A 23,626-nucleotide genomic window follows, 5' to 3' on the forward strand; every position below is an offset into this window, starting at 1 on the left:
AATTTTAATCAACCCGAACAAGGTCAACAATTTTTTTTGTCATTCTCATCCGTGACTCAATGTTTGTGTTTGCGATCCTTATATCCACTGGTTAACTGGACCGTAACATATACTGACATCTCTTCCTAATATATTGCCCTTATAGGTCAAACCAATATGCCCAGACTGTTGAAGATCATCGTGGGGGTGACCATGTGTGTGCTCATTTTAGCCACACTGACGTTGAGCGCAAAGATCCACACAAATTACCATAAATTACATGGTGACAACCCATTACATGGTGCCAACCCATTACATGGTGCCAACCAATTACATGGTGACCACCAATTACATGGTGCCAACCAATTACATGGTGACAACCAATTACATGATGCCTTCGTCTGAGCAAAGTCAATGGGACCAAGGCGGACGAGACTTGATAACAAACAAGTCGGAATGAATGATGAAACGAGGCACTCAAGACAAGTTGTGAAAGTAAAAAAACAAAATGTCTTGTCCCATGGCATTGAAAAATAAAATTCATCCAAAACATCACACAAGTTTGTATCTTTTTTCTTTTTTGATAACCTGAAGCAACTGACAAACTAAGAACAGGTCATGAATCGATGTACTCACTAGAAATAAACTCCATACTACTTCCTGACTGGAGTTTTTACTCTCACAAATGTTTTTTTTCAATGTTCCTTTTCTCTGGCTCTAAATATTAAAAATAAAATATAAAATATAAATAATTATTATATTATTATTATATTAATTATTATAAATATAAAAATTTCCCAAGATGGCGGCACGTGAACACGTAGCGGCTCCCCTCTCCTGGCAAATTGGCGTTTTCATGTTTATGTTTGTTAAAGTAATTATAAGTGCTTTGCATGCTGGGTCCGAGAGGACAGTAATTTCATCTGTGCTGTATGTCATGCATATTAGCATATTTGACAATAAAGCTGACTTTGACTTTGAAATAAAACTGATATCAATTCAATTTCACAATATATGCCAAAGTATTGCAATTCGCCTGAATATAAAATAATTTGTAATCAAGAAGAAAGAAAAAATATTTCAGGAAACCATTGGAATTTGGTTGTAATTTATTAATTACTAAAATGGACTGCAAAGCCGTATCTGGTAAATACTAAACACCAATGAGTCAAAATCAAACAAAAAATAAACAGTAAGGCTGCAATCTTCAGAAACAACCAAACATTTACAATATCAACCACATTCTTTAATAAAATTCAACCTTACAACACGACTGCAATAAAGCGAGAGCGTCTATGAGTCACAATCATTTTTTTGGGTATTTTTTTAAACATTGAGCAGCAACAGAAATAGAGGATCTTGACCCTCGCAGTGCAGCAACCAGTTTGTGGCCGTCAAATAGTTTTCTAGTCACGATTATGCTCTAAATGTAGGCTTTCAGTACGATTGCGTCCATTTTGACAATTTTTATTGGCTTGTGATGAACTGCTCTAAAAGAGTGAGGACGGTTGGGTCTGCCGGTTTTGTTTATAAAAGCGGACCAGCAGTCTCTTAAAATGAAACAATGATCCTAAAATATATACAATATACATTACACATCTACACAGAGAAAGCTACTTGTTAGCATCTTTTAAAGCAGATAGCGGAAATGGGCTTGTATCAGTGCAAAGGATGAATCAATTTTAAAATATTAAAATATAAATAAAATAAAAAAAATGTGGCCAGGTAAAATTTAAGTGTCGTTTCACCATTGAAACATCAATATAAATAGCTACGGAATTCATGCAAGCTCATGTCAAGCACTTTGTAGTAAACTGTAAAATTAATAGAAATCAACAACGCATGCTTTCTTTCATTGGCCAGAACAAGGTCGCATTGGCTTCCTATTTTACCACCATTTTTTTTAACAACTAACTGAATATGAAAGACATGGCGGATACATGATCTGACCATTGTTGTTAAAATCAGCCTTTAAAAAGAGGGATGGGGAAGGAAAGAAAAAAATCTATTTAAAAAGGGCCAAGATGGCTTCAAGTCAAGGCGTCCTGACTTTGGCTTTAAAATGGGCTTGTTGCTATCAGACCCAACAAGACCCCTGTTTAGACTGACATGGTTTCCGAGATGAGGGCCGTCGACCTGGACACAAGTTGAACCTCGGAGGGGCATGGGGAAGTGGGGGGTCCCTGTAGTCGCTGCTCACTCCACCGGGCTCTTCCTCTGACTGGCGTGACCTAAACTGCGGGTCACTGAACTTCCTGAATCACAACCAGAGTACATTTTTGAAAAACATTGCTCAAAACCAAACCCCCCCCGTGTAATAATACACTTCTGTTACTTGTCAAAGCACAACCCATATAAATATAAATATATTTGTGCCTGTGAAAAATTCAATTGATGTTGTGATGTTGTTACGTTAACTCATTCACTGCCAGACGATGTGCAAATATGGTTTTTTATAAATAGGGTTTTTTGTTATTTTCAATCAAATTGCAGGACCCACAGACAATTGCGTTTTAGGACTACATGAAAATTCAATGCAGTGTATGAAACCTTAGACTCTCTTCTTTCATCAGAAAAAACTAGTTAATTCTTAAGTGATATGGATCTGGAGTTATCTGAGCTTGAAATGGGGGCAGCTCGCTCGTGGAAGGGAAAAAACATTGCTAGAGGTCTGACCAGCACTTTATTGGCACCCCCAGCAAGAAAAAATAAAACCAGAAGAAATTCAGGAATGGCGCTCCACATCATGCTTTTCAATTCCCGAATGAATTCAGGAATGGCAGTGAATGAATTAAACAGCTTAAATATGGTTTGTTAATCAATGTATTGTTTTTATTTATGATTAACATAAACCTATCTGTGGTCATGATGTAACGAGTGGAGTCATGCTTGTTATTTCAACGGATAGCCGAGACTTTTTTCTTTATGATCATGGAAAAACGCCACTTTTAAAATATCGGTCATTGTGAGTCATTTTGCTATCGCAGGTCAAAAACTAATGTGACTGTCGTTCAGAATTTGAAATAGACACAGACATACCTGCTTGTGGACCAAGCATCATATGTTGATGCCTTTTGTTCTCATCGTTTAAGGGTGAACTCTGGGGAAGGGAAATTCAACAGAGCCATAAGAAATAAATAATGTCAAAAAATATCTTTTGAGGACTGAAAACTAAATACATACCTGTTTCTCTCTAAAATTCCTATAGAGGCCTGATGAGGGCGAAGGGAAGTTTTCCATTTTGACATTTCCTTTCAGAAAAAAAATATAAAAAGGTTAACACTCTCCAATTGGAATATTTTGTACCTAATATTTTTTGGAGTAAAGTATTATTTGGGTTATTCAATGATTTTGCTAAATCAAACCATATAACTTGCATGTGAGTCCTTAGTGTTATTTTTGTCCACTCGAGGGCGTCATACTCAAATTTTAAAATAGTACCCGTGACTTAAAGGACAACCAACACCATTTTTTTGTTTCCTAAGTGACATCAGAAAAAGTTTTATGTCATCTAAAATACCCAAAATACGCAGGCTGATATTTTTAGTCAAATTAAAAACACCAATAAACACTAAGTGTCCAAAAACTACTTCAAAATGAAACCGGAAATGGCCAGTTTCAGAAAGTCCCGCCCCCTTGTTCGTGACGTCATGCAAGACGGCTTGCCTTGCTCGAGAATCAAAACAGTGGCTTCAGATTCGGAGAAGATGCTTTCTTGTTACTCACCCAGTTATGAATATGATTCAAATAGTTCTGAAGAGGAAATCATAAATGTTTGCAATCGATTAAAGAAGTCCTTCCGTGTCATTTTGAGGCATCTGGACTGAAATGTAGTGTCCCAGAAAATGCACAAGATGGCACCCAAGCTCCGTTGGATATGGGCTGATTTGCCTGCTGGGAATTTGTGTCAGCTTGTATCAAATAGCAGTCTTGGTGCAACACACAACGATTCACTTTCGCATTATTTATGTGTTTTCCTTCTAATTTCGCCATCAACACGGATCAACACAAAGTTTTCAGACCAAACAAAGTACCTAAAATGCATTGTGTGGCGCTTTCTTTGTTAGTGACCCTACCTACCGTGACGTCACGGAAGGTATCGTCACCAACTCAAAAACAAGACTTCCTGTCCTGAATATTCAGCGCGAGTCTTAAAACGTAAAATATAGCTATATGCGGTGGAATCTTTGTAAAATACGCTCAGTAGAAGTAATTTGAAGTGATTTTATAAATTCTGGACACAACTTGTCCGGGGCGTCGGTTGTCCTTTAAGAGTGTGTGCAGCACAAAACAGGCATGTATCCCTGAAAATGTGGTGAACCTGCGGAGCCTCTGTAGAGCTGACAGTCCTTCCTGATGTGAGCACTGGATCCGCATCGGAAGCAGCAGCGCGGCTTCGGAGTGTCCCGCCACCTCCAGTTTTCATTTTTATGTCTGCCCATCAAGTCCTCCCCCATGTCCACTCGCTCACGAATGCCTTCCGGCCTTCTCTCAGAGTTGTGCCTGGATCTGTGCGAATTGGGGGGAGGAGATTACAATAAATTGTGTACCAGTCCTTTCAGTAGCCAGCCCATGATTGAGGATACTCACTTCCGACGCATTGGGCAGTCTTTCACAAAATGACCGATTTTGCCACAGATGCGACAGCAGCGGTCGTTGGGGGCCACTTCTCCCTCAGTGAGGACTTGGGGGTCAAAAAAGTACTCCTGGGAATTTGAGCAGATGAATCACAAAATTAGACAAGAAGTTCAAGTTATCGATGAAAAGGTTTTTTCAGCCGTCATCTGTACGTTTCGCTCCTCATCTGAGAAGCTTCGTCGGCGAACTAAAATTTTGTTGGTAGTCCAACACCTTCAAAGAAGTACAGGTGACGGCTGAGGAAAACTTTTCATCGATGGACCACTCCTGTACGACTGAGAGTTTACAGAGACGAAGTTCAAGTTAGCAAGAAGGGAAATAAATGTTGGAAACATCATTTCCTGTAACTGAGTTGATTTCATTACATTTGAAAAATAAAACCATTGTCATTGTAAAATTCTTTTGCAGTCATATTCATATTTTGACAATAATAGAGGTTGAAATGGCAAATACCGACCATCAGACAGGGGTACTCGGGAGGGAACGTCGTCACGGGGGTGCCAAATACAGTTCTGCCGTTGATGAAAGCCTTCATGATGAAGTTGGTCACTGTATCAATGACAATAGAGAACAAAATGTGACAACAGGACATTTATGAGAGACAACACAACATGAAAATCAGTTTAAAAGGGACCTTACTTTTCCTGGATAGACCAGCGCCGAGATTGTGACTGAGGTCAAACGGATCTGCAGTGCAAAAAGAGAAACGGCATTTTGAGCACACAACCAAAAAATATATATCTATCTATTACAAATGTAAATAAACTATTTGAATCATATTCATAACTGGATGTGTAACAAGAAAGCATATTCTCCGAATCTGAAGCCATTGTTTGGATTCTCCAGCAATGCAAGACGTCTCGGTGTGACGTCACGAACTGGGAGCGGGACTTTCTGAAAATGCCCAATTCTCAGCTCAATTTTTTGCAGATTTAGCACACTTTTTATTGGTGTTTTGGGTATTTTAGATGCTATAAAACGTTTTTCTGATGTCAGTTAGGAAACAAAAAAATGGTGTCGGTTGTCCTTTAAGCTTCACAAGGCTTTCTTGTGCCTTTGAGGTGGAATATCAAGTTGGTTACATTTTTAATATTTCGATATAATTTATTTATAATTTATATAATTTTAAATACTGAAATAGTGTCATTGAATTCAAACCCGCATGGTCTCCTGCGAAAGTCCCGACTGACCTTCAATGACGATGTATTTGGACGTCCACTGCTTGTTGAAAGTAGTGAGCCGAGCCTTCTGCCGGGTGCACACCACATGCTCTTTAAAGTCAAACTCCTCCGTGTAGAAGCGCAGGAGGCCAAGCCACAGTTCCCCCACCGTCTCAGCGTTGGTTCCATACTGTGGCCACCGACTGGGCTGCGATTTAAGCAGGAATGAGTAAGTTCGCGCGATAAAATGTGGACACACAACCAAAGTGTACTACGCAAAGTACCGACCAGCGCTTTTAAATCATCAAAGAAATACACATTCCAGCCATCCGCTAAGACCTCAGGTTTGTTGTCGCCGTCATAAAGCTGGAAAAACACAAATGGTTTTACAAGATATGAGTCAGAGCACAGATGTGATTGTTTTTTTCCAATTAACTCATTCACTGCCAGAACATGTGGAAAAATGAGTCCACTCCAGTGCCAGGGTTTTGGTCATTTTGACTCAAATTCCAGGACCCACAGAATATTGAGTTTTAGGACTACATAAACATTCAATGCAGCGTACGTAAGAAACCTTAGACTCTCTTCTTTCATCAGTAAAAAACGTTAATTCCTAAGTTATATGGGTCTAGAGTTATATGAGCTTGAAATGGGGGAGGCTGTAAAAAATATACTACATATTGATTTATATCACAGGTGTCAAAGTCAAGGCCCGCGGGCCAAATCCGGCCCACCACATCATTTTTTTCGGCCCGCGAAAGCAAATCAAACTTGTTAAATTCCATGATGATTGCTAAAATCTGAGCCAAAATTTCATATTTTTGGATGTCAACCACAATAAAAGTCATTATTCTTGACTTCAGATTTGAAAACGAGTTATTCATTAATTTGCTGTGTGCTCTATATGTAATATTTGAAGGGATTTAAACATTCTAATGGGTTCCCCAAATTCATAACGGCCCTCGAGAGGAAACCATAACAACAATGTGGCCCGCGGCAAAAAATGACTTTGACACCCCTGTTTTATATAGTGTGTTAAGTAATTATATGTGCCTTGCATGCTGGGTCCGAGAGGACAGTAATTTCATCTGTGCTGTATGTCATGCATATTAGCATATTTGACAATAAAGCTGACTTTGACTTTGACAAAAGGCAAATGCTGCCCCTTGTGAAAGGGAAAACACATTGCCAGAGGTCTGACCCATGCTCTATTGGCACCCCTGCAAGAAAAACCAAAACCTGAACCAATTCGGGAATGGCGCTCCCCATTATGCTTTTCAATTCCGCAAATAAATTCGGGAATGGCAGTGAATACCAACATACATACATAGTGATCAATTAAGAGAAAAAAAGAAATGCTTTGAACTGTTAATTGCAGCCCCCCAATTAAACTTTAGCCAACATTATCAAATTATTAATCAAAAGAAATGCTTTGAACTGTTAATTGCAGCCCCCCCAATTAAACTTTAGCCAACATTATCAAATTATTAATCATCTAAAAATGTGAGATTGTTACCAAGGTTATAGTTCTGGATTTTTCATTACAGTAAGCTGTTTTTTTTTTCATTCTTAGTTTTCACTAGTGGGGTATTTTTCATTTCATTTATCATTTATAAAATTATTATTTTTGTCTTTAATAATTTATTTTTAGTTGAATTGGTTTATTATTTTAGCATGCATTATTTTTTTAAGCAAGAGAGAAAAAAAAGTCACAATACTAAGGTAAGTTATAATTCCCAAAAGACTATATGATCTATTTGGCCAGATATGCACCAGAAACAACTTTTAAAATTTCGTTCAAATCGTACCTCCTGTAGTACGGGTATAAGAGGTGGATCCCTCTGCTGGAGGAAAAAGAGAACCATCAGGGTGTAGGCGTAAGATGAAAGACTTCCACGCGAAGCATCGCCAATGTCACAAATCTGGAATCAAACAGCATCACGATGATGTAAAAGGAGCAACATTTCAAAGATAACTAGCATGTGGTCTTCGGCATACAGACCTTGGCAAACACCTTCATGACGCAACAGAGGATCCGCACCCTCTTGTCAATGGCGGCGTATAACGCCAGCAGGCGGGTGTTGTGCAAAGCCTGCAGGCGGAATCCCAAATTTTAATTGTGTGTATGAGATGCTTGAGCTAGTAAAAAAAATACCGCGAACTTCCTACCAGTCGATTGTAAAGGCTTACGTCTCCCTCCAAACCAGTGCGGACGTGGTAGAACTTTACAATGGGGACTTTGGCTGTTGTAATTGGCAGAATGTTCCTCAAATCTTCGAGGACAGAGGAGATGAGACAAAAAAAGTATTAAAAATAAAACACATATAACATCAACACAAAATAACGCCCCACATACAACTTGAATGAGGATCAAATGCATTTTACCAGGGTGTCTCCTTAGAAGCTTTGCAAGACGCTCAATTATATTGACACAGTCGACATCCTGGGAAGAAAAATTAGGAATCAAAGTCATATATTTGCAGACTGATATATTAATTTGAGTGATGACCCCATAACATGTTAACATCAAAACATCATTTCCGCAATGCTAGATATATTTATTTGAATTAATATCCCGGATGATCCCCCTGCCTCCTTTTTTTAAACCATTTCATTCACCCTGTAACCTGATAACATCCTGATGACATGATAAAATGTCCACTGTAGTAATAATCGCTGTCGCTGAGAGGGTTGACATATATACATGTATAAATCCGTAAGTATTGTATTATATAGGAAAAAAAACATTTTAAAAATCTTCAGTGACAATTAACTCATTCACTGCCAGACAATGTGCAAAAGTGTGTCCACTCCAGTGCCAGGGTTTTTGTCATTTTCCCTCATATGGCAGGACCCACAGAATATTGACATTTAGGACTACATAAACATTCAATACATTGTAAGAAACCTTACACTCTCTTCTTTCATTAAAAGTTAATTCCTAAGTTATATGGGCCTGGAGTTATTTGAGCTTGAAATGGAGGTGGCTGTACAAAATACAATATAATACATACATATTGATTTATATCGCGCTTTAACAACAGCTGAAGTTGTAACAAAGCACTAACATAGGCGAAAGGCAAATGCTGCCGCCTCGTGGAAGGGAAAAACATTGCCAGAGGTCTGACCAGTGCTTAAATTCGGGAATGGCAGCGAATTAGTTCAGGTGATGTGAAATGTTCCTACTACTTTACAAGCACGCTGTTTCGATATGATGATAAGATGACATACGTCTATATTGTCCTGGCCCGCTCGCACCATGCAGATGTCAAGGTCACTCTGTCTGAAGCCAAAACCATTTTTGGAAGATCCAAAGAGCTGCAACCGTGCATCTGGCAACATAATAAAGACAGAAATAATTCAAGTCATCTCACCGCGACTTCGAGGACATGTTCGCAGTCCGTCACAGAAATTCCAAATTGAAAAGAGTGATTAAGGTTGACTTCACCAGGGAACTGTCGCCTGACAAAGGTCTCCAGATCTTGCAGGATGTGTTCTCTGAAAGCCATTTCCAAGTCATTGGGGGCAAAGTCCGCTGGGAACAACAAGCGACATTAGACGTGCATTGATGTTTAATATGTGTCATTATTTTGGATGGGTGGCTGATCAAAAAAGTAGTATATGGTAGATAATAGTTCGACCCAGTCAATAAATTGGACTGTGATGTCAAATGTTCAAGCAACCGTTTGTGTTTCACATTTGTGACTCAAACAATATTAAATCTACGTCACGGGTTAACACTCACCAAAACACTGCTCGCAGACTTCGTCAAGCACACGGAGAAAGTCCGGTGTCATTGGAGGCAAAGGCTGTAACTCCACCTTCTTGAAATCCTCGGGACAATCTTTCTTCAAGTGGCCGTCACGCTTGCAAAAGCTGCACACAACCGTGTGCGACTGGCACGGATGTGAGGTAAACGTTAGGAGGATCATGTGTGGGGGTACAAGCTTGTATATATATTTTTTACTTCCACTCTCGGGGTCCGCCCCGCCACAACTGAGTTGGTTTGAAATTATGTCTTGGTCTCGCAAGATAGTTAGCTAGATAGATAAGATACCGGTAGACAGATCGCGAGCTAGCAATATAGCTAGCGAGATAGTTAAAGAAATAGCTTGCAAGATAGCTAGAGAGATAGCTATCTAGATAGATACTGGTAGAAGCTAGCTAGCGAGATAGCTAGTGAAATAGCGAGCGAAAAAGCTAGCGAAATAGCTAGCAGGATAGCTACAGAGGTAAACAAATGGACAAATAAATAAAATAAACTTAATTACTAAATAAATATGTAAATACATAGAAAAACAAATAAATACATAATTGAATAAAGGGATGAATAAACCCACCTTCCCTCTCGTGAATGCGTGCTTGCTGAACTGATATGACTTTGTGGTTGGCATGTGCTGTTTATTTTCTGTGGGCTCATTTTCGTCAGCGTCCGTTAAGCGCGGAGGCGAGGTGGCAGCAGCCACCCGTTCTTCCCACTCGTCCGGGGTGTCCAAATCTGTAGGTTCCTCATCAGATGAGAGCTCATCCCCCGAGATTTCATCCACAGGGAAAATCTCCTCGTCCTCCGTGGTGAAGCTGTCCAAGTGACGTCTGCCTCGCGCCTCAGCATCTTCGTCATCGTCTTCCTCGGAGAAGCTGCTTTTTCCCAAGTCCACTTTTTCCCTTTCCCCACCCGAGTCACTGCCTCCCCAATCAGAGTCTTCGGGGCAGTTTTCTTCAAGTTGACTTTGGGACCCAATGCTCAGTTGACTCAACTCTTTCCCCTCACATGCGTCCTTTGCACTTTGGGCTGCCATCTTTTGATTGGCTACTGGCGTGTTGAGAGGCAGTGCAAAGTACCTGTATGTTGTTTTGAGGCAATGTATAATGTAGTCATACATTTGCTGGCTGTTAACAGAGCGGGCCACATTTCTCTTGACAGCAAAAGGGTCTAGAACAGACAGAAATATACATGAGTTTGATTCTCAGGTGCTCAAAACTCAAAGTAAGGCATTATGCTTATTACCCTCCACAGCGATGCGTTTCTTGGGCCAGTCTTTTATTTCTCGGGAGAGGACAGCGTTGGTCCGTACGCTGACAACGTTGTCGGCCATGTTGAACTCCAGCGAATAGAAGCGGAGCATTTCGACCCAGAGAAAGCCGATCTCTACAGCGGGGTGAGGGTTCTGGAAAATCAGTGGAACCTAAAAGGTAAAGAAAGCTTCATTGAATGGGGTCCAGGGTTGACAAGTTACCTAAATAAGATGCAGGGGTGCATCTGGGAAATTAAAAAAAGGGACAGTTGGCCCCTTGTGTCTGAAAAAGGGGCCAAATTCTAAAATTAATGGGGCCCGATTTAACAGGATTGCCTAAGTATACAAAACTGATTGAAATAAACCAAAATGTATTCATTGGAGCATGATATATCTAAATTACAAATGAAAAACCATTATTTGATTACAATCTATTGCTCTAATATATTTGATTTTTTTTTTTATTAAAGTCAAAGAATTTCTTCATACATAAAATAAACAAACATTTTCAATTTTCTTTAGTTATGACACAATAAATCCTGTGCTATTTAGATAAAGATAAGATTCACAATATGCTGCAACAGCTCTGAAATCATTGCCATTATCCACTAAATTCAAATAATGAACAGCAGTTTGCTGCAACAAATGGTCACTACCCTCCGCAGACTTATTCGATGGTTTCTCAAAAAATTACAATAGGTTTGTTTGCTGCATGTTTTAATGACTCTTAAGAGTTTTAATCCTGTTCTCATATTGAAACAATCCGCCACATTCAATGTAAATAATGCAATGCACCATGGGTAAATGAATTAGCCCTTTTGGAAGTTTCCGGCGGATCACGAAAAAGCCTGAGATATCCTCGACCACAACTTGCAAGTTGATAATGGCTCGATATTTATTGGTAAGGCAAGATGGGAGATAATGAAAATTAAAACGTCTGAAGGAAAAGGAACAGTTTTCAATTGCTGTATAAATAAATGTATTTCTTTCGCTATTGTAACAGAAGTATGTCATATGTGGCGCAGATCATGTAGCAATATGTGCTAATCGTAATAGACATACGCTGATGCTGGCACAGTGGAGTTACAAAGTTGTACCAGTGATTGTCAAAATGCACAAACGGCGCAAGGACGCGGACCAGATGCATCCTTGTAATGGTTCCAAGTTATGAACTTGGCACAACAAAGCGGTTTGGGCAGTGTCTTAAAGGACAGCATTTTTTGTTTCCTAACTGACATCAGAAAAACGTTTTATAGCATCTAAAATACCCAAAACACGCAGGCTGATATTTTTTAGTCAAATTCTAAACACCAATAAAAACGACTTAAAGTGGGCTAAATCTGCAAAAAAATTGAGCTGCGAATTGGGCATTTTCAGAAAGTCCCGCCCCGAGTTTGTGACGTCACGCCAAGATGTCTTTCCTTGCTCGAGAATCAAAACAATGTCTTCAGATTCGGAGAAGATACTTTCTTGTTATGCATCCAGTTATGAATATGATTCAAATAGTTCTGAAGACGAAAGCATAAATGTCTGCAATCGATTAAAGACGTTCTTCCGGGTCATTTTGAGGCATCAAGACTGATGTGTAGCACCCCGAGAAAATGCAGATGGCGCCAGAGCTCCGTTGATTTGTCTGCTTGGAATTTGTGTCAGCCAATATCAAGTAGTAGTCTTGGTGCAACACACAACGATTCACCATCGCATTATTTATGTATTTTTCTTCTAATTTCGCCATCAACACGGATCAACACGAAGTTTTCAGACCAAACAAAGTACCGCAAAATGCATTGTGTGTCCTTTCTTGGTCAGGGGCGTTCTTTCCGTGACGTTACGTCAGGAGTCGTCACCAACTCAAAAACAAGACTTCCTGAATATTCAGTGCGAGTCTTAAAACATAAAATATAGCTAATTGTGGTGGAATCTTTGTAAAATACGTATAAAATAAGTACAAGTCATTTGAAGCGATTTTACAAATTATGGAGACAACTTGTCCGGAGGCGTCGGTTGTCCTTTAAGGCAGCAAAATCATGTGCACAAAAATGCAAACTCGGTTCCTGTAATTCTACTGTGAATGTTACCTTTCCCTTCATTGATTGACCCTCTGATGTCTGCGGTGCATCTTTGGCGGAAGAGGTGCAAGTCCAGTGCAAGTGTCCGTCCTCCACACATGTGAATTTGAAGTCTGAAAGCTTGCTCAGTGAAAAAGTCTTGCTCTAAAAACATAACAGACTACCATAAAAATCAAGTTTGAAAAGCCAAGCTAGCCTCAGATGAATTACAAACCGCTTGATTCAGATACGATGGCAGGAGGGGCTCTTTGCGTTGTTGTAAAAAGTAGATGGCCATGAGTGCAAAGACATATGGAGGGAGACCACCTTCCTCCGGGTGGTCGATTTGACAGATCTACAACAAATACAAAAGTAATAAGTTTTATCATTGAGCTCTTTTATTTTGGAGAAGGTTCAACGGTAGCAAGCTTTACCTTCGCCCAACGCCGAAATCCAAGAACCAGTGGGAGTAGAAGAGGCTCCTGCTTGCCTAGGGAGGCTAGATAAGAGGTGGTTTGGAACGCATTTTCATTTCCTGCACTCACTTTGCAGAGGAGACCACTGTGAAGGGGGGGGGTTTGGGTTGATTGATATTGCACAGTCATTTTTATATTTTACACAACTGTCTCATATTCTTGTGACAATTCTCGGTAAGGTTTAGAGCCATTCGTGATTTATTTTTCTGATTCAACAGCTGGTTGGGCCACGCACCTCTTTTTTTCTTTACAGATGACTACGGGCACACAAGCGTGGAAATCGGCTTCCAGATCAACAAAAAGAGCTAAGGGGGAAACAAACAATAGAAGAAGACACGCTAAGACATTTCTGGTCCTGGCAAAAACCATTTTGTTGGGGTCAAACAGAAAAAAAGGTGACTTACGGCTTACAGCGAGACACTCCTTGACCGACAACAAGACATCTGGCTGATGCATCTGTGAATACATTCCATTTCAAAGCGTTTACACAACAGAGATATAATATAAAGAAAAAGACAGAACACATGAATATGGTCCATTCTGTGAATGCCATAAACTGGAATTGCACAGAAGTATTGGCGTTGACTACTTACGTGAGATGGATACTGTATATCGATGTTGACATCAGAATCCTTGAATCCAAACTTAGTGCAAGATGATCCATACAACCGAAGCCGGATCTCTACAGATTTGGCAGACAAGAAAAACCGGTACCACCCGTGCACCAACCAGCAGCGTGAAGAACATTTTGTTAAAAAATAATAATAAAAAAAGGATGCATATTCGTGGTTCACCAATCACAAATGGTGATGTCGGTGTATTTTTGTATTCTTCCTGTCATCACCCAACGATGCTGCCAAAAATTAGTAATTATTATTTTGAAAGCATGCATAGTGTCCGTGTACCTTCGGTTTGGAAATCAATCCAAAGTATTTCCTGCTCATAATTTGTGTTATGTTCACTGTTTAAACTATTAATAGAGGCAATTAAAATTTTTCGAGCAAGGGTGTCACACTCGTTTTTTGCTGTGGGCCACATTGTAGTTACAGTTTCCTCTTGGAGGCTGTTATGAATTTGGGGAACCCATTCGAATGTTTATTTCCTTCCACATATTACATGTAGCGTGCACAACAAAATGTCTCGTTTTCAAATTTGAAATAAAAAATAATGAATGCAAATGTGGTTTACATGAGACAATTAGAAATTTTGGTTCGGACTTAAGCAAGCGTCATGGAATTTCACAAGTGTAATTTGCTTGGAAAAAATCCTACTGAACCCTACGCACCCTGCCCACCACCTTTTCCAGCTATTCCCCTCAGGCAGGTGCGACCGATTGATGCGCACCAAATCCAGCAGACATTGAAACATCTTCTTCCCCCTAGCCATTAGCTCTCTAAACAGTAACCCAAATATTGGATTGGATTGGATATGCCTTTATTAGTCTCACAGTGGAGAAATTCACATTATATAACTGCAATATAACTGCATAAGTGCATCTTTGCAATTTTGCACAAACCTGTGGAACAACATCATGTTATAATCATTGTAGCTCTAGGTCGGTACTCACTTGAACCACTGTTACTGACCAATAAAATCTCCAGAACCAGACACCCTGAGGCGCTTTGCAACACAGTTACTACAAATACAGCGACTTAAAATGGTTCACTGATTTCTGCACTCAATCAACTGTACAACTGTTGTCATATATGTTTATATTATATTATACATATTTGTTGAGTATATTTGAGGAGACTGTGCTGAGCGGTTGCGCCTTTTCGGCAGAATGAATATGCCAGTACTGTTTTTGAATGGGAGGAATGTTGGGTTGCTATTTAGTTTTTTTTACTTCAAGATGGCGCCGCGAGAGTGGCTGCCTTTCCAGCGGCTCCTGTATATCGTTTTCTCCTTCTTTCTTTCCTTTCCTCTTCCTTTCATAACTTTTCTGCTGTGAAATGTAAATTTCTCCACTGCGAGGCGAATAAAGGCACATCCAATCCAATAAAATTATGTGACGATCCAGATTTGGCCCCTGGGCCTTGCCTTTGACACCTGTATTTTAGAGGGTGTAAAGCCCTCTTTTTTTCGGTGGCATTTGTGGTCAACACTGTTTAATGCCGTGAACAACAAAAAATTTGAGGCGGCTCACCAGTCATGACGGACATTAGCAGATCTTGCATAAGGGACACAACAGACCGTCTCCCCTCAACATCGCCGTCATCCATTCCGTGATCGCGGACCACAGCCTCTAACGCGGCAGTCAATGCTTCAACGTGCTCGGGGACAGGAGGTAGGAGCTCAGTCAGAATGGAATGCTCTTTCTTCTCCTGCAGACACAAACACAACACATTCGCATCCGGTTTTAGAACTCACAACTGTTACAGCAGGGGTCGGGAACCTCGCGAGCCATATATGGCTCTTTTGATGATTGCATATGGCTCGCCGATAAAACTAAATACATATTGTCATTTTTTTCGCCGTTCATTTCCCGTTGGGGCTGCAGTTGGCGGAAAGCGCAATTTTGATTGGATGAAACTGACCTAGAATGGCCGAAAGCGCCATTTTGATTGGATGATAGTGGCCGTCATGTTGAAAGAGGTAAACGTCCCTTTAAATGAGCCCAACTTGTGCACTTCAGCGTGAATGCACCGGAGCATTAGAGGAGAGAAAATGTTCTGATTCTAATTTGCAATGAAACAATACCATCGATGAAACAGTCGAATGTCAGTGACATTTTAACAAGCCCCATGTTAACGTTAGCATCAACATACTTCTGCGAGAAGCAGATTGCAGATAGCAAGTGTGGAAGCTTACGAGCCGTGTGAAGGCTAGCTCGCCTCTGGACCGGCAAATTGAATTTCATTCCGATCGTTTTCCTGGATTTTTACCAAACACGAGGAACGGAAAACCATTCATGTTAACAGTGAGTACTATCACAAAGTTATTTTAAATAATACATTCTGATATTTTGTTGAAAAGTGGCCGCGCCTGCGCGTGTGTGTGCGCGCACGCGAGCGTTTGTATGTGTGCGCGCGCGTGCGTGTGGCTCTCGCTGAAAAACATATCTAAATATTTTACTTTTATGGCTCTCATAGTCAAAAAGGTTCCCGACCCCTGTGTTACAGGAAACAAACTTTGGCTATTCTGACTCACCCTGAGCCTCCGCTTGTGCCGCTTGTCACGGATGTGCCTGTTGGCATCAGACACAGAGTCCAGGAGAATGTCACAGAGGGCGCAGATGTAAAGTGCGTTTGGCTTGTTGTTGGGTTTCTGGTCAGAAATAATAAAAAATAAATAAATAAAGGGAGTGCAGAGTTGACAATTGACGACACAGTTTCACATTGTTGAGTCCAAATTTCTCCACTGTGAGACTAATAAAGGCATATCCATCCATCCATCCATCCAAAGCAAGAATGCCGATTGATTGCCAGAATGTGAAGGAACGAGATATCATTGACCCTATTTTGTTAAAGCACACGCTTCTTTCTTCTTTTCCTTTCGGCTTTTCCCTTCAAGGCAGGGGTGTCACAGTCATTTTTTGCCGCGGGCCACATTGTAGTTATGGCTTCCTCTCGAGGGCCGTTATGAATTTGGGGAACCCATTAGAATGTTTAAATCCCTTCAAATATTACATATAGAGCACACAGCAAATTAATGAATAACTCGTTTTTAAATCTGAAGTCAAGAATAATGACTTTTATTGTGGTTGACATCCAAAAATATGAAATTTTGGCTCAGATTTTAGCAATCATCATGGAATTTAACAAGTTTGATTTGCTTTCGCGGGCCGAAAAAAATGATGTGGCGGGCCGGATTTGGCCCGCGGACCTTGACTTTGACACCTGTGCTTCAAGGGGTCGCCACAGCAAATTAGTGTCCTCCATCTTTAGAAGTTTGATCCGCATGTTTGTTTTTCCCAAGCTTTTACGTCCATTGCCCTTCCTGACACAACCCTCTGTATTTTGTGGTTACAGAACAAGCAACTCGCTCAGTCAAAGGCTCCCTAACACAAAATGGTCATCGGCACAGCACCATTCACAAAAGCAAACTACACTGATGACAATGCTCTGATCTTACCGTGAAATGGGCATCTCTTTCCCAGCATTACATCACAGACAAAACTTCAAAGTCCTTGAAGATGCTTTGTCTACCAATCACAGTATGTATATCTAAATGATCATCTCTTTCCCTATATTACATCACAAATTAAACTTCAAAGTCCTTGAAGCACACAAAAGCTAAAAACAGCTAAATTAGAGAAATTAAAGAAAAGTAGCACGATTCTTCATAATATTGGATTGGATATGCCTTTATATGCCTAATATAAGTGCAGAGTTAAAAATTGGGAGCTATACTTTGCTTGTCCCATGTGTTTGCCTGAGTCGGAGCGTGGTTACATTGATTACACACCGGAGGCAAAATATTTGTTGGTGGAGAGGTATTAAAAACTTTTGGGAGTAATAATGGCATTGATCGAGTGCTATCCCTTGTACCTTCTTCAGACAGTGGATGTCCTCTTTGCTTAAACGCATCTCGGCCTGCCGCAAAGCTTGCAGATCTTTGGCTGAGAGTGAGGACTCTTCATTTGCGAGTTCCCGGTTCTCTTCAGCAAAATTTCTGCGCTTGTCCCTTGGCCGACGTCTTTTGCCTTTTGGAACAAAGGAGAGAAGATAATTTGATGAAAAATAAAAGGAATAAAACGATATCGTAACATATTACATTTTTGAAGTCCAGGGGAGGAACAATTAAATATTTGCAAAAAACAGTACTTCTTACAATCCATATACAGTATATGATTAACTCATTCACTGCCAAATGTGCAAAAATGTGTCCACTCCAGTGTCAGGGTTTTTGTCATTGTCACTCAAATTCCGGGAGTCACAGAATATTGAGTTTTAGGACTACATAAACATTCAATGCAGCGTAAGAAACCTTAGACTATCTTCTTTCATCAGAAAAAAAAGAGTTAATTCCTAAATTATATGGGTCTGGAGTTATAGGAGCTTGAAATGAGGACGGCTGTCCAAAATACAGCGTAATACATATTGGTTTATATGGCGCTTTAAAAGCAACTCAAGTTGTAACAAAGCGCTTACATGGAAAAAAATGGGAAATGCTGACCCCTTGAAGAAGGGAAAAACATTGCCAGAGGTCTGACCAGCGCTTTATCAGCACCACTGCAAGAAAAACCAAAACCAAACTAATTTGGAAATGGCGCTCTACGTCATATTTTGAATTAGTGAAAAAAATTGTGAATGGCAGTGAATGAATTAACATGTTCTTTAATTGCTTTTTAATTAGCTCACGGGGTGCTTGAACATATCCCCAGCTGACAAGTCAGTCACGAGCCACATACAGAGAGACTGACAACCATTCCAATTCACATTAAAACAATCAGTCAGTGCGGACTGAACAGCACGGCTGCCTACAACTGAAGCCAGTGCCATTGCACCATTATTTATTTTAAAGGACAACTGACGCCTCCGGACAAGTTGCGTCCATAATTTGTAAAATCACTTCAAATGACTTCTACTGAGCACATTTAACAAAGAGTCCACCGCATATATTATATATTATATATTATATATTATATTATATATTTATATATTTTACGTTTTAAGACTCGCACAGAATATTCAGGAAGTCTTGTTTTCGAGTTGGTGACGATTCTTGACGTGATGTCACGTCAGGAACGCCCCTGACCGAGAAAGCGACACACAATGCATTTTGGGTACTTTGTTTGATCTGAAAACTTCATGTTGATCCGTGTTGATGGCGAAATTAGAAGGAAAACACATAAATAATGCGATGCTAAATCGTTGTGTTGCACCAAGACTACTATATAACACTAGTTGACACAAATTTCCAGCAGACAAATCAGCCCATTCCCAGCAGAGCTTGGGCGCCACCTTGTGCATTTTCTGGGACGCTACATTGGAGTCCTGACGGCTCGAATTGATCTGGAAGGACTTCTTTAATCGATTGCAAACATTTATGCTTTTCTCTTCAGAACTATTTGAATCATATTCATAACTGGATGAGTAACAAGAAAGCATCTTCTCCAAATCTGAAGCCATTGTTTTAATTCTAAAGCGAGGCAAGAAGTCCAGGCGTGACGTCACGATCAAGGGGTTGGGACAATCTGCTACTTGCCATCTCCGAGGTCATTTTGAAGTAGTTTTGGGACACTTTAACTCATTTTTATTGGTGTTTTGCATTTGACTAAATATATCAGCCTGCGTGTTTTGGGTATTTTAGATGTTATAAAACGTTTTTCGGATGTCAGTTAGGAACCAAAAAATGGTGTCGGTTGTCCTTTAAATGTATATAAAATTGATGTTTTAAATTTCAAAATGCATTTCAAAGTGTTTATTTACTGGAAAAAAATAAGAATTAATATTTAAAAAGTCCAGCAAACCATCTTTTATAAGATGATGTTTACCGCTGATCCTATTCAAGGTCACAGAGAACGCACACACACACAAAAACCACCTGCATTAAGAACATTGCCATCAGTAGTATCCCTCCTCCACATATCCCTGTCCTCATGTGGACCTCCATCACGGAAGCTTTTTCCCCTCTGTTGTTGCAAATGCTCCCTCGAGTGCTCTTCTCGAATCCCGCCACTGTTTTCCGGACTCCAAAACCCATAGAAATCTTCCCTCTGCAAAGGGCTGTGGCCACCTCGAAAGGCTCCAGGGGAATAAGCCAAGGGCCCAAGTCCTCCTCTCTTGGGGCTAGACCAGTATGGAGCTCCCTGGTTCCTCTTGGCTTGCTGCCCTCCATCCATTCTGAAGGTCTGTCCTCGACTCTGGTCGTGGCTCCTCCGGCTGTCAGCAGATGCTCCCCAGCTTCCCGACCTTGTCCAGTTGTGCCTGTCTGAGTTCTCCATAGTGTGCTAAAAGCTAAAACTACAAAGCAAAGGAAAGGTTCAATCAAGTGTTGCAACAAACAGCAACAAACGGCAAAACCTTTATAAAGCCAGCAACGTTGGGGAGTTGAGGTGATCGACAGATTCGGTCTTTCCTCAGTGTTGAAAAGAAAGAAAGCAGAAAAACATAATACAGTAAAATATCGTTATATTGATATCGGTTATATTGATAGTACTGCTTATTACGATACTATTTTCATTTCCTGGCAAATTTCTAGTCTTTTTATGTATAATTAGTTCCATTTAGTACGATACATGGTTATTACGATAATCCGGTCACTACGGTGCTCTTTTTCGTCTCCCGCCGTCCATTTTGTTCTGTTTATATCAATACAAAAGCAGCTTCAGCTGAATCGATATTTGCTTAGGGATTTCTATAGAGTACCACCATTATCAAAATCTGTATCGGTAACACCATTGGTCATGTGACCAGCTTCCGTGTCTTGCACAGTGTAGCAGAGCTGCAATAGCATCTGAAACATACTGTAGTCTTCTTATTCAGTATACAATTGTTCAACGCCAATTTCAATCATGGGGAAACGTAAGAATTGTGACCTAAAAACGAAGTACAAGGCAATAGTGGCTGTCGTCATCTCCCACCAGCCATTTTGCACTGCTTATATCGATACAAAAGCAGCTTAAGCTGAATCGATATTTTCTTCGGGATTTCTATACAGTACCACCATTATCGAAATCGGTATCGGTCACACGTCTCGCTCAGTGTAGCAGCAATAGCATCTTCGACACCAATTTCAACCATGGGGAAACGTAAGAATTGTGACCTCGGAACGAAATACAAGGCAATAGTGGCTGTTGAGGAGAATCAAACAAGGAGCAAATCCTCCATTACAAAAGAGTTCGACGTGCCGCAAAATACTGTATTTCATCAACGTGGTTGAAGAGTAAAGATAAAATAAAGACAGCATACGAAACGTTGGACTTCGGACCTGCATCAAAAAGGATGAGAAAGGCAGCACACCCTGATGTCTTCTACAGTACTGTTGTTCAACATCAATTCAACCATGGGAAAACAGAAGAATTGTGATATCGGAAAGACGTACAAGGCAATCGTGGCTGTGGAGGGCAATCCAACAAGCAAATCCTTCATCATGAAAGAGTTCGACATGCCGCAGAATACTGTACTTCATAAACGTAAGTAATGTAAACGTTGCAGTTTTTGTTTTCTATACATGCATTTAATTGTGTTGTATTCAGATATCTTTATCGCTTGCAATAATCACTGTTTTTCATGTTTGAACATGCTGGCGTTCGTGGTTTCTCTCGTGTGTACAATGTCAACAATGTCGAGTCCTACTCAGAGTCACGATTGCAAAAGTGCGATATAAAAATACATTATGTTTTTATTTAATGCATAAGTTTATTTTTCACTTCACTACAGTACAAAAGCATGCGAGATACACAATTCACGAACTCAAGGAGAAAATTAAATGCCATATCAAAGATTCCCCATTTACTGTATTGCCCCCTTTTAATGCAGTATGGCGCAGGATCGGCTATATCGATAGTCCGGTTATATTGATATTTTTTCCGACTCCCGAGAATATTGATATAACGAGACTTTACTGTACATGAGCTGCTGGAAAGGCAGCCACTCTCGCGGCGCCGTCTTGAAGTCAAAAGAACAAAAAAACTAAATAACAAATAACATGACAACACAAACCACAGAGTCATTCATTCGTAAGCACTTTCTGTACCCTCTTTGTTCCACGAAGGAGGAAGGAGCGACAGTGCAGAACGCCGATGCATATATGGAACTGTCGCGGTTTGGAATTGAAGCGGATTTATGAGGGACAGGAGATGTAAGGCAATCTCTTTTCGTCAATGGATGCTACAGCTGCATGTTTTCTTTCAATATTTCCTCAGGACTGAATGAAGGTGTTCATCGGTGAGATGTAACGACTCCTATGTGCTCACAAGCATTTGCACAGCTTGGGCACAGAGTTCGGGCAGCGTGTCAGGGAGGGAAAGAGATGGCCATTTCACGGTAAGATCAGAGCATTGTCATCAAATGGTGAGTTGCTTGTTCTGTAGCCACAAAGGGACGTAAGTCTTCTTGTGCCAGTCCCAAACCCGGATAAATACAGAGGGTTGTGTCAGGAAGGGCATCCGACGTAAAAGCATGGCCAAACATGCGGATCAAACCTCTAAAGATGGAGGACACTGATTTGCTGTGGTGACCCCTTGAAGGGAAAAAATGAAAAGAAAAGAAGAAGATTTAGCTTGTAGTCGACGTGCACGTTCCACCATGATGTCCTTGATCCACTTTGATCCTCTCCTCTTTCATCTGGAACTGCTTTATGTAACAAAGATGGTACAGAAAGTGCTTAAGAATGGATGCCTCTCCGTGTCTTTGTGTTGTCATGTTATTTGTTATTTAGGTTTTTTTTGTTCTTGACTTCAAGACGGCGCCGCAAGAGTGGCTGCCTGCGAGACTAATAAAGGCAAATTCAATCCAATATTTTCCCTCCCACTGTACCGTTTTACACCTCTAGTGATATAACACATGATGTGGTTTTGCAACCCAAACAAGGCCCCAACAGAAAGGATGTCGCCTGCGATGTCAACAAGTTTTGACACCTGGTTCAAGCTACGCAGCGTGTTGTACTAATGCTAACCTCGCGTGCAACTTTTGTCCTTTTGACCTCGCTCACTAAGAGGTTGACGTTATTGGAGGGGAATAAAACGCAACTACGGCATAGAATGCAAAATCTCCTGACCAGACTTCTGATAAGAGCTTATGTCATAGTGTTAGCGTAGACTAGCATGCCAGCATGTGCGTACTGCTTCTCCTTCTGCCTTTTGTTTCTTCTTCCACGACGTTAAGGTTCACAAACTCGCAAAACGTGCAATGAAACACACGACGATCCATTTTAAACGGAGTATAATATCGCCAACCACGGTTAACACCGCAGTGAGCCGTGTAGCATCCTAAGCTAAGATACCAAGCTAACCACTTAGTCACTAATGCTAGCTATGCTTTTCCCGTTTTTTCTGTTTCAACTGTTCAGCGGGTAAATTACGCCGACGACATTACAATGCAATCGGTAGTTATAAAGGTCACTTATGTACCTTTAAAATGTGGACATGGGACATACTTGAAGCTTGTTTTCTTGGCCAGACTTGGTTTTTCAACGCCGCTCCGGCATTGACTTTTTAAAGTGTACCGCTTGTCTGTTTTGCAGCGACGGGACAAGCAGCTTTCGTGTTCCGCCCACCACAGGGTAAAAACAGCTTTGGGTTTGGTTTCCAAATAAACGTGGTATCATGTCTAAAAAATAACATTAGTAAAAACATAAAATCGAATTTTTTTATCGCCCAAAATCGATTACATTTTTGTCGTGGTTGCAAAAGGCAGAAGGAG

The 23,626-nt window shown here is 40.5% G+C and overlaps 1 protein-coding gene across 4 annotated transcripts; it reads right to left on the reverse strand.

Moving 5' to 3' along the window:
* Window positions 1-1,054: 1,054 nt before the first annotated feature.
* tut7 (terminal uridylyl transferase 7) lies at window positions 1,055-23,497 on the reverse strand. 4 transcript variants are annotated; one of them, XM_088994017.1, is made up of 30 exons: window positions 23,335-23,449; window positions 21,960-22,445; window positions 19,806-20,224; window positions 17,807-17,961; window positions 16,467-16,583; window positions 15,463-15,640; window positions 13,910-13,998; window positions 13,721-13,772; window positions 13,552-13,621; window positions 13,275-13,401; window positions 13,076-13,195; window positions 12,871-13,005; window positions 10,786-10,963; window positions 10,118-10,710; window positions 9,523-9,673; window positions 9,226-9,312; window positions 9,009-9,109; window positions 8,163-8,220; window positions 7,947-8,050; window positions 7,780-7,869; window positions 7,586-7,699; window positions 6,066-6,143; window positions 5,808-5,985; window positions 5,257-5,304; window positions 5,075-5,166; window positions 4,570-4,685; window positions 4,301-4,488; window positions 3,163-3,230; window positions 3,019-3,079; window positions 1,055-2,234 (listed from the first exon to the last, which is right to left on the reverse strand). In XM_088994017.1, the coding sequence occupies exons 3-30, from the start codon at window positions 20,203-20,205 to the stop codon at window positions 2,176-2,178; spliced, it is 3,807 nt and encodes a 1,268-aa protein (XP_088850143.1). In that variant the 5' UTR covers window positions 20,206-20,224; window positions 21,960-22,445; window positions 23,335-23,449; the 3' UTR covers window positions 1,055-2,175. The 4 variants fall into 4 exon arrangements, with proteins under 4 accessions (XP_088850143.1, XP_088850144.1, XP_088850145.1 ...); XM_088994018.1 differs by having other exon boundaries at window positions 23,361-23,443; XM_088994019.1 differs by lacking the exon at window positions 21,960-22,445 and having other exon boundaries at window positions 23,361-23,497.
* Window positions 23,498-23,626: the final 129 nt, after the last annotated feature.

The sequence above is a fragment of the Hippocampus bargibanti genome, linkage group LG04 (genome assembly GCF_051943395.1).
Source record: "Hippocampus bargibanti isolate YZ-2025 linkage group LG04, ASM5194339v1, whole genome shotgun sequence".
NCBI lineage: Eukaryota > Metazoa > Chordata > Actinopteri > Syngnathiformes > Syngnathidae > Hippocampus > Hippocampus bargibanti.

Coding starts and splice junctions, on each gene's coding strand:
- tut7 (XM_088994019.1), bottom strand. CDS start 20,205: ATGGAGAACTCAGACAGGCACAACTGGACAAGGTCGGGAAGCTGGGGA. Junction 9,674..10,117: donor ACGCATTCACGAGAGGGAAG/GTGGGTTTATTC, acceptor CATCCGTGCCAG/TCGCACACGGTTGTGTGCAG. Junction 8,051..8,162: donor GCTTCTAAGGAGACACCCTG/GTAAAATGCATT, acceptor CTGTCCTCGAAG/ATTTGAGGAACATTCTGCCA.